At 43.0% G+C, this 11,219-nt stretch overlaps 1 protein-coding gene across 2 annotated transcripts; it reads right to left on the bottom strand.

Moving 5' to 3' along the window:
• Nucleotides 1–435: 435 nt before the first annotated feature.
• NPY1R (neuropeptide Y receptor Y1) lies at nt 436–10,873 on the bottom strand. 2 transcript variants are annotated; one of them, XM_058024811.1, is made up of 4 exons: nt 10,839–10,873; nt 10,673–10,739; nt 6,924–7,764; nt 436–6,803 (listed from the first exon to the last, which is right to left on the bottom strand). In XM_058024811.1, the coding sequence occupies exons 3-4, from the start codon at nt 7,620–7,622 to the stop codon at nt 6,345–6,347; spliced, it is 1,158 nt and encodes a 385-aa protein (XP_057880794.1). In that variant the 5' UTR covers nt 7,623–7,764; nt 10,673–10,739; nt 10,839–10,873; the 3' UTR covers nt 436–6,344. The 2 variants fall into 2 exon arrangements, with proteins under 2 accessions (XP_057880794.1, XP_057880793.1); XM_058024810.1 differs by lacking the exon at nt 10,839–10,873 and having other exon boundaries at nt 10,673–10,830.
• Between the last annotated feature and the right edge of the window lie 346 nt (nt 10,874–11,219).

Here is an 11,219-nt window from a genome sequence, read left to right as displayed (position 1 = left end):
GTAATCCAGTCCCGTCTCTTAAATCTCTTAATTATACAACTTTTACTAGTCTTCAAGGGAAAGAAGTGAAGACTTTGCCATATATATCTTCCAGTGTAGTACAAATAATGAGAAGCTTATAGGCAAGTGAGAGGCTGTAAGGCTAAGTAAGGATACAAAGTGTGTTACCCAGTGTCTCCTCTTGCTGAATGTCTGTGGTGGCTGATCACCAAGAGAAAGTTTCCTCTAGATGGGTAAGCTAAGCTGACATTTAGATTGCATGAATTAAAATTATAAAAACAGCTTTAAATGAAAAATAACAGTATGTAACAACTACATTTTCAACTTCTCTATTGAAGAAAAATCTTCACGTTGCCAGTCACACTTCTACAAGCTCTGTATGGCCTCTCACCCATATGTTCAAGCACACATTGAATAGGATCTTTCAAGGACATGTTTACACAGACAGCTTTTATTAAGAAACAACATAAAGAGCATAATAAAAACTTGGGAGAGTTTCATAGCTTGGGAGAGGCTGGGGCAGGGGGGAAGATTACAAAGGGAAAAACAGCAGCACAGTATCCGTGTGAATATGAGCCAAGAGAGACAAGGAGGGCTTTGTTGATCAGGTTACTCCTCCTGCCATAAACAAACCTTCTCCGTTTTGTGCAGAAGAGGAAGCAAATGGATTCATATGCAGTAGGTGGGTACAATGAAAAGCTGATATTTTTCAATTGAAATTTCATTTAATTTCCTTTTTTTCAAAAAGCAATTTAGATTAATCCAAGCTAAAGAGTATTTAAAAATATATTTTCAGAGTCATGTATAAAGGTCCATATTCTTTTTCTGGAAGTGGGAGCAGAGAACCTGTTTGTCATATATACTTCTTTGACCACCACTTTGCCCAAAAAAACACATTTACCTGTCAGTCTGTTGGCCCCCCAAAATAAATAAATATTTTATTCTCCCTTTGTGTCTTTTTGTGCCTGACAGAAGGCATCAAGACCTCATCTAGATGTTCTGCTTTTTGTCTCTCTTCCAAACTCTATTTCCATGTATATCTGAAATGTTGCATAATTTGTAGCAAGCCAGTTAACCATGCAGAGCATCTCCTGTGCAGCACTTTCAAACCTCTTTTCACCTGGGGCAAATTCTTGCAACTAAGCCTGACCTATGATAAATAACCAGATCATCAATTCAGCTGCTTGGAAAACACAAGACAGTGTGTGCTGGCAGTTTTGCTGCAATGAGCTGGATGTTCTGTATGGACATACTTCCTACACAGGCTTTGTAAATTATACACTTCTAAATTTTGAGAAACTTGCCTATGAAACACTTGCCGGAAGATAATTTTAATGAAAGAAACTATTTAAAGCCCCGTCCTGAATAGAACTGAATTTTATCATATACTCAGGCGCTTTACAAAATCAGAGTACAAATTTCTACTTCCTCAGAAAGCAGCCAGCAAGGGGATGAAGCACAGAGTGAGAGCAGAAGCTCCATGGAAGGTGGAGGAAGGGAGGCAGCAGTCGCCAGTGCTGCCCTGGAAGATGGCAGTCCTGCCACTCAGCAGCTGCATGGACAGCTGAGGGAAACACAGTTTGGTAATGCATGGCACCAGAGTAGTGTGGGTGTGAGTGCCTCAGGGACTAGGAAATAAAGCTGAAGTTAGTCCTTGTGAATGCACTCCCGAATATTTGAAATATCGACTTCAATCAGACCATTAACACTGTTTGTTATGCTTGGGCAGAAATACTGAATAGAAGAGATTTCTGACCACAGGTCAATTAAAGTGTAAGAGCCAAAGCTGATTACATTTTTTCATCTTGTAAGTTGTATTCAAGCATTTGAAATGCTGCAAAACCTGTGGAGAAGAATTTTCTTTCACATCAACTTTAGTAATGATTCAGCTAATTAGTAATAACTCAGGGAAGCAGATACCACATATTAAAGAACACAAGAATGAAGAGGGCATGGTAGATCTTGGAGCTGTATATATCCTTCAACTGATAAATGACTGTCAACAAAAAATTGTCATTTGGTTATAATTACTATTCCTCTTCCCTTTCAACTCAACTGAATTAATTTAATCTGTTGCAGACAGAGATGTTATTTAAGCTCATGTTTCCTAATGTTTTGTATGCTTTAAAGAAGAGGAGATAGAAAATCTCCTTATTGTCTTCATTCTCTATGTACTGCTTTGGTAAGTTCTTTGATACAAAGAAATAGGAAGGAAAGCATTAAACTGAAGCATTATGAGGCCCAGAAAAAAAAAAGGAGAAGGATCCAGAAAAAAAAAAACAAACAAGCAAACAAACAAACAACTATATGTCATTCCCTTATTTCTGTAAGAAGCTAATATCCAAAAATCCTATTTTTAGGAAAGAGTGCAAGCTTCCAGCCAGCAATGCAGTATTTTTTAGTAGTTACCATTTAGGCAAATAGTTAACTTTTAAGTTCTCAGTTTCATTGATCTGAAAATATTACTCTGAGGTCAAAATGAGAATTTGATATGCAGGCCTGAATTGAAACATGTACTGATTTACAGTCTGAATATGAATCAGCATAAAATTTTCCCTTTAGGATCCATTAATAATAGCTGGTACTGTAGTGCAAGACCACAGAGTCAGAATATATGAGCCCTTAGCCATTCACACCTCCATCAGTGATGAGATGCAGTCAGCATCAGCTCAAGTCCCTTGGGGGTTCTGTCATGTTGATTTCTTTTCCTGGTTTAAATCTTTTCTCTTTATGTGGTCATAATGACAGGGTAGATTATATACATATAGATTTTTAACTTTCCAGTCCTCTCTTAGCCTACCAAAGGCAGGTTTTATTGTCAATTAATCACTTCCTTTATTATCCTTTTTTAATGTTGATGTGAAAGTCGTGAATTACTGTACATAGTAACAATGGCACAACCATTTTTTTGGGAAAAAAGCAAAATGGGAACACAGACATATTTATTATCATGGTATACAAATATGCTGGTTTATTTAGATTACGCAGAAATGTTTGTGGTCGATCAAAGTGACGTTTAAGATGCTAAAATAACTGACAAGTGAAGCAAATACTGATGCTTATTAAATAGTTACATTTGTCATTTAAGGCTGGAAATTTGACATGAAATGTATGACACATAAATAATAAGATACATTATAGATCACTCACTGTTCTGTTTTTCTGTCAGTAAAACTTTTCTACAAGTCTGAAAGAATAAAAGGGATCTTCAGGCTTTTGAGACAGGAATCAACACGTGCTGAAGTGTGGGACGTTTGACAAAACAGCACAGAGAAGAAATAAATATCAATCCAGAATGATTGAAAAATTATAGTGAAACACGAAACCTGTCACCTTATCCTGTAAAGAAGTTCAGCATATAGAGGAGAAGCCATGCTGGAGCTCTGAAACTGAAAAAGAGGATCAGTATTGTAGCTGGCTGTTGGCAGGGGAAAGCTGTGGAGAAGTCCAGCATCAAGTCATGAAACCAAAGACAAAAATACTGCTCTCAGTAGATCTGAGCTACACCCTGCAGATGTTAGGTCAGCACCTCAGAGAGGTACTTTCATCTCTGTCCTCATAACAAATTCTTCAGAAGAGCCATGATTTTGCCTCTGAAATTCTCCAAATGCATTTTCCTGCAGAACAGTCCTCACATTGTGTTCGTTTCCACTGTCATTACAGGCAGTGTGCCCTGTGCTATTTGTGTGACAAAGCACTAACCTGTGTGTTCAGAAGAGGCTCAGAAAGGCTTCTTGCAGGGAAGTCAGGAAACATGAGAAGCCTGACCCCAGGACAGAGGTGCACAGCGAAAATGACTCCTGAGCTGAGCAAGGATGAGCAGGAATAATGCTCCCATTTACAGTTCACCCTGTTGATCAGGTGCTGGGGCAAAAAACACCTGACATGCATTCTCAGGAGATGGTATGGCACACTGCCAGATGGGCTGCATGATTTAAGGCTGTACCTCAAGCAGGACAAATGTTGACATAGGAAGAATTAGGTTGCTATCCCATTGGAGACCTCCAAATCTTAGGACACACACACCTGGTTCCAAGCAGGTGAAGCAGAGAGCGCCAGCAGGCTCCTCTAAAGTTCCTCTACACCTACTCTGTATAAGCACCTAATTCAGCTTGGTCACAAATTTGCAGCAAAGTAACTGGAAAGTTTCTCAACTGAGTGAATTTTCTCTTTGCACTACGTTGAAGGAAAGGGCTTTAAAAAAAAAAAAAAGGAGGAAAAAAGCCATAAAATTCAAAGGGACTTTTTGTGATGGGAAAAACGCACTGTGACAATCTTAATAAAAAAAACCCCATGGCTGTTTTTGTACATTGTATCTCATTGTGAAAATACACACCCTTTGAAATATGAAAATTGTTGCAACGTGAGAGAGAAATAATTTCGGGAAACCCCTGTCAAGTTATTAACAACACATTCCATGGGGAAGCACAAAAAAAAAAAAAAAAAAAAAGGAAATCTCATAAAATACAAAAGGAAAAGGCCAAAGCTCTGAAAGAACCTTCTGTCTTATAATTAATTTTCTACATTCTGCCTCTGTTCTCAAGCACAGAAAACTCCTTCTAAATTAAATTATCTTCCAGTAGACAAATACATGGAATTATAATGCACAAGAACACATTGCTACTTTAATATTCTACACTATTTATAAGACAGCACAAGGCACAGTGTTTCACTTTTAAATACTGGCAACCCAAATAATTTTAATTTCTTAGGCATTTATCTATGTCAAATTTAGAACATATGAAATTCACCATAACATCCTGAGATATTTTTGCTTAGAAATATATCACATCAGATTTCCATTTATGTTGCATTTATATTTATATCCATTTTAAAGACCCTCTTGTCTGCCAGAATGATTTAAATTGACCTTGCTGAAGGAAAGTAGGGTCTATATTGTATTTTTAAAAGCCAATTATTCAAAAAGACATTGATAACATAGCGAAGTACACTGTATGACACAGAACCTCAGCTGGCTGATATTGTTGTAATTTCATTTACAGCAGTCCAGTTATATGGTTTCCCTCAACTGGGATCTAGCCATGAATATTTAGTTTAATTAGAGGATATATATTTTAAGCAGTAACAGAGGTCTATTGTGTATATTTGGCAAATGTTTGCACACTCCAACCAACTGTGAGTTTGGAAGCTAAACATACCAATTATACCCAACCTATATTCATACCCTTCTTTTAAATTTTGCAGGTCTTGATTAAACCATCCTTTGCCTTTGGAGATTGTCCAGGTTTATGCAATTGCACCTGAACACAAAGTATTATGAGGCTGTAAATAATTTATAGAGATCAACACTAATTACTATGAAAATACTCAGGTGGCTCAATCTTACTTTTTTAATACCAGACCTGAATTTCTCTGTCACCTGTGAGGATGGAATTGCACCTTGCCCAGACAGCAAGCAGTGCTATCTCCCTCTAGATTCTGGACATAGGTCTCAAGGAGGATTTACATGGTTCACAGGCTCGGAACAGATGGTGCATTTCATCCCAGTAACAGTAACTCCTCTCACTGATGCCAGATAAAAATGGGTTTTGGATTTTTTAAATTAAAAAGCCTGCATTATTAAAACCAGCTGTAATCATTTGGGACTGAAGCCCCATTTATGTTTTCATTTGCTGTGCTGAAGCATCAGTTATCCCATTGTGCTCTGTGGAATTACTGTAGGGTTTTATTCTTGTAAATGAGAGCAGAATTTCTTTCTTAATCCTGTCTTTGAAACTAAGTGATTACAGCCCAAATTGTCTCTTTGAATGAGACAACTATATGCCCCATTTAAACATACTCTATAGGTTTCACACTATTCTTTTTTTGCAAACCTACCCTGATTTTACAGGATTTTAATGTTGATCAAAGATGCACTTAAAAAAAAAAAAAAGTCCTCTTCAAATCAGAATTTCCTAATTTTATTCTTTGGTGGATATTGTCTGTAATGACAGTGCCCCTGTGGTTCATATTGTTTCTAATGGTCTTAAATGGACACTCCTCAAAACTACTTATTTGAAAAAAAATCAATAAGTAAACCTTTGTGCTGAAGCACAGAACTGTACAAAGGAAACAGAACAAAAACAGCTGATGAAAACCATAGGTAGTAGCAGGTCTGACTATGTCTTAAAATAAAATTCAGATATAACTTTTGTGAACATTAAAGCTGTAAAAGGGGCAAAATTCACAGCGCATAATTTCAAAGTGACAACAATCAAAGTTCCTTGGAAAAGAAAGAGAAACATTACTCTTTTTGTTCTTGTTATGTAATTGTGCTTGTCCTTGGACACACTTCACCTGCAATGGCACTTCTAGCAGTTTGGTGTAGAATTTCTATTACTTCTTCATATTTTATCATCGTCATCACTATTTATTTTTTTAAATGTGATGGGGCTGGCCTGCCTTAAAGAGGTTTTTGAAACATCAGTGTGCATGGTGGACATGGCTATAGTCTCATAGTCCTCCTCACGGGAGTGGAAGTGACACAAATGAAAAAAAAACTGCAGGTCCCTTTGGAAGTTCTTATTGAGAAACCCGTAGAAGATGGGATTCACGCAGGTGGAGATCATGGCAGTGAGGTGGCAAATCAGGAACAACAGGTTGTGGCTGCAGGTAGCAACAGGCAGAATTTCATGATTCCAATCAAACACGATATTGAAGATGGTGAGAGGCAGCCAGCAAACTGCAAATGCGACCACTATTGATATCAGCATGATGTTGATCCTTTTGGTTTCAGAGGATCTGTATTTACTGTCTCTCATCTTGTCCATCATGTTGTTCCTTTTTTTTAACCGTATGTATATCTGCAGGAAATTCAACAAAGAGAAACACATGGGGTAAATTAACCTACCACCGTCATCTTTGCAAGAATAAACAAACATCAGGTAGAATGAAGTACATATTGCAAGAGCATTCTATCTTACCTTCAGGTAGCAAATAAATATAAAACAAAGCGGTCCAAAGTACTGAATCACCAAAAGCGTTGTGGTATAAGAAAGCCTGGCAGTGTCCCAGGGGAACAGGTCCAAGCACACATATTTGTCCTTATATTCATCAAATGTTACATTTCTGAAGGGCTCATCTGTCAATACGTGGTAGATCAGGAAAGGCAAGGAGGAAGCTGTGGCTAAAATCCATATGGCAGCAATCCCCATGTAGGCATGTCTGTTGTTGGGCCTCCAGCCGCGGGGATTGATGATCAGCTGATGACGCTCAACGGCAATGAGGACTAAAGAAAAGACCGAGACTGTGATGGAGGCACATTGCACAAAAGGGTTCAGCTTGCACATGGCCTCCCCAAAAATCCAGTGGTCCATTAAAGTGTACACGAAGGTAAAGGGAAGACACATGATGGTCACTAGGAGATCAGAAAACGACAGGTTGACAATGAGGATGTTGGTAACATTGCGCATCTCCTTTTGCTTTAAAATAATGACAATCAAGGCCAGATTCCCAGAGACCCCCAGAATTATCACCGTCCCATAAGCCAAGGCCAAAGTGAAGACCATGGCCAAAGGCACATGGCAATCTTCGTCCTCAAAATGCAAGATCTGCGAGTTCATCTCCGAAAAATTCAGGTGACCGGAAATATTTCCCAGTGGGGCGAGAACCGAAGTATTCATGTTGTTCCCAACTCGCCGCCGACCTTCGCCGCCGCCGCGTTCATCCAGAGCGTTCCGAGCTCAGGACGCGCCCGCCGGCCCCGCAGCGGAGCCCGGGCCGAGCCCGCTCCTCAGTCTCAGCGCCGCATCTCCCTCGCCGCACCTGGGGACAAGGGAAGCAGCGGGGCCGGTCACGGCCGGGCACAGCGCCTGCCCCGGGCGGGGAGCGGCGCGCCCGTGTCCCGCGGCAGCCGAGCCGCCCGCGCCCGCCGCTCCCGCCGCTCCCCGCCGGGCTCCCTCCGCTCCGCTCCCCGCCGGGCTCCCTCCGCTCCTCTCCCCGCCGGGCTCCCTCCGCTCCGCTCCCCACCGGGCTCCCTCCGCTCCTCTCCCCGCCGGGCTCCCTCCGCTCCTCTCCCCGCCGGGCTCCCTCCGCTCCGCTCCACTCCGCTCCCCGCCGGGCTCCCTCCGCTCCTCTCCCCGCCGGGCTCCCTCCGCTCCTCTCCCCGCCGGGCTCCCGCCGCTCCGCTCCCCACCGGGCTCCCTCCTCTCCGCTCCCTCCGTTTCGCTCCCTCCACTCCGCTCCCCACCGGGCTCCCTCCGCTCCGCTCCCCACCGGGCTCCCTCCGCTCCGCTCCCCACCGGGCTCCCTCCGCTCCGCTCCCTCCGCTCCGCTCCGCGGGGCCGCGCAGAGGCCGCGGGCAGGACCCCGGCGCAGGACGGCAGCGGGGACACGCGTCCTGCCCGGCCCGTTCCCGCCGGCACAAGTCGCACGGAATAGCGAGCCAGGAAGCGATTTCAGCCTTCCCACCAGCGCAGCCTCCACTTTATGTTTTACATCTCCTTTTCACAAGTTTGATCTGCAAACGTCTGCTTTCTTAAACTGCTCTACATTAAATTATATCCAGGCGTCACATGAGGAGGAGGGGAAAGCCCATCTGACTAATGTGACGGGTGGGAAAATGACTCAATTGCTGCTTTTCTTTATTTTCCAAAACGCATACACTTGATGTTGAGCGGCCAAGTGCCCTCAGCAGCGCTGGCACTAAATCAAAGGTAAATCAGGAACTCTGAACATCTTAATCTTAGCTAGCAGGGCTGTGCAGCAAAGAAAGAAGAATACAGGACAAAAGACAAAACTCGGCAAATTTTAAACACCCCAGAAAATTTCTTTAGCCATGCAAGGGAAATTGACATGCTTAAATAACCACCCCTTTGCAAGGCCTTGGCTTTTAAAAATCTGAAAATCAAGCATATGTGTTCAGAAGGCAAATAAAAAATAAAATCAAATGAATTGATACCCAATTAAAAATCAATTAATTGATAACCTGACACACCTTTACTTCAACTTGCCATTAGTGCCACTGAATCTGGGCATCATTAGTGGCTCTGCATTCCACACTGAGTCTGGAACTTTCTCTCTGCCCACTCCTGTGAGCTAAATTTATTGCTCACTTAACCTTATGGTAATGGAAGTAATGCCACTTAAAATTCACACAAGTGGGTTTCAAATGCGACTTCATATGGCATTTATCAGAAAAGCTGTAAAAACATTGCCCACTAAAACGTACTTCTATTGAAGTTACCCTGAATAGGTGAGCTCTTGTTCTTAAATGATACTCGATATAAATCTCTGTGCTATGTAAATCTCTGGAGAAGAATTGTCTTTGTCTCTTAGTGGAGGCAGACGCCCTTTCAGCAGCCTCACGCTGGGCACCGGAGCTGGGGCAGTGTGTGAGGGCTGGGCTTGCAGCTGCAGCTCCTCCCGAGGGTCAGCCAAAGGGTGACCGAGCCAATGCCGTGCCTGTCGCTGCTGTCAGGAGCTGGCCCCTGCTGGCTCTTCTGGCTCTTTCAGTCAGCACAAGGCTACATGAAACTGCGACAGGCAGTGGAGCTCGCCTCTGAGTGGCATTTTACTGTGAGAGTTAACAGCAGCGATTTCAGACAAAAGGCTTCTCTGTCTGTGTGATTACTCTGATTTTCAAGCTGTCTAGGTATGCACCTGAGTATTACCTCTCAGACCTTCTGCTAACTTAATTTATCAGATCTCCTAGTCCAACAAATCTGTTTTAAGGTCTAATAAAGAAATTTCTACCCCAAGATTCCTTGAAGCATTACTTCTGTCACAGTCAGAAGTGCCAAATGTAAAGTGTGTGGCTGATGTGGAGGGTCAGGGCTCCTCAATTCCCACAGTGTAACTTTATCAGAGTCTGAAAATCAACACCTGGATTTAATCATGAACCCCACCACCACTTGTGTGGCACAAGGTGGGCACTCCAGCCCTGTGACTCGATAGAATGATGGCAAGAGCAGGCAAGGAGCTGCGTCCTGCAAGGAGGGAACTGGGCAGGTTCCTTCACCAGCCGGGACCAAACTGCCCACAGCGATAAGATGTCTTGGTTTTTCTACTCCCTTTGCCAAGCTGTGCTCTTACTTATTTATTAAATATCAAACTCAAAACCAGAACATGCTACTGCTCCTTCTCCCCCCGTCTTTCCCTTAGCAGAGATGCAACCTTTCTGATGTGTCCAAGATTGTATCCAGCAGCAAGCCCACCACTTGGCCAAGTGAAGGGGAGTCCCCATCATTCCTGTCCTTCTGCAAAATGGACCAGACAACAGAGGGACATAAAGTTCAATCTCCTAGACAGCTGCACTGCTCCTTGTCTCCTAAGTCAGGAAGGAGATCCCTCCCCACTCTGAGTGATGTCTTGGCATAGGGAAAACCCATAGCCCTTCAAACCCCTCTGGGTGATTGCAGTGACACACAAGCACACCGTCCTGACTCTCCATGAGAGATTTTGGGCAAAAGTTTAGCACCAGCAGACAAAAAGGGTGAAATAATGCGCTGCGAGGTGAATGGAAATGTACAGTTAAACTATCGGAGCCGTTCAAAAGCAAGAGCAAAATGCTGTCAGCCCAAGGTGAAGGTTCACCCAGCTGCTCAGAAGTTCTACCTGGAACCTAATCCTCCCTTGGATTTTGTCACTTGCACCTAAGACAGCAAGCAAACACCTGCCTCACTGGCACACAAGCACCCAGAGTCATGGAAAAGCAACCACGGGGGAAACTCACCTTGCAACTGCTCTGCCTGTCTTTGGTCTGCTCAGGGGCTGGCCCAGGAGGCTGGATGGAGAAGGAGCTGGGAAAGGAGAAGGATTCTTTGGTATTTCTCCAGTCAGATCCTAAAGACTGGTGAGGAAGGCTGGAGACTCCCCCTTAAAGCTGAACTCCACCTTACCCCGGTATCACATGATGGTGCTCTACGGAGCAGATCCTGAAAACCACATTGCAAGCGCATCACCTTTAAACTGCACATCTGGGGGTGCGTTGCCTAGTAATTCCGAAAGAAATGCAATTAAATATTGAAACAAAAGAGGGGGGCTGGGGGCAGAGCGCTGGGAAAAGCTCAGGAAGGGAGACAGTTTCAAATCGGTCTGCCTGTTTCATTTTGTCTGCAAGTTATTGCCATCTTGTGGCAAAACTAAAGATGGAAATAGAAACTCCTATTAGAAGTCCTGTTAGAAAAGGACACGAGGAAGAGATTTTCAGCATAAGGAGCAAGTTGCAAAGTTTGGGTTTGGTTTTTTAAACCAGTACAGCTAGCTTCTGCTCTTCATTT

This window comes from Melospiza georgiana, chromosome 5 (genome assembly GCF_028018845.1).
Source record: "Melospiza georgiana isolate bMelGeo1 chromosome 5, bMelGeo1.pri, whole genome shotgun sequence".
Classification (NCBI taxonomy): Eukaryota; Metazoa; Chordata; class Aves; order Passeriformes; family Passerellidae; genus Melospiza; species Melospiza georgiana.
The sequence above is the reverse complement of the archived record's forward strand: the minus strand, read 5'-3'. Positions and strand labels throughout refer to the sequence as shown.

Excerpts from the sequence above, each read along its gene's own strand:
- NPY1R (XM_058024811.1), bottom strand. The coding sequence starts at position 7,622 with ATGAATACTTCGGTTCTCGCCCCACTGGGAAATATTTCCGGTCACCTG. Across the intron at positions 6,804-6,923 it reads TATTTATTTGCTACCTGAAG|ATATACATACGGTTAAAAAA; the intron begins GTAAGATAGAAT and ends AATTTCCTGCAG.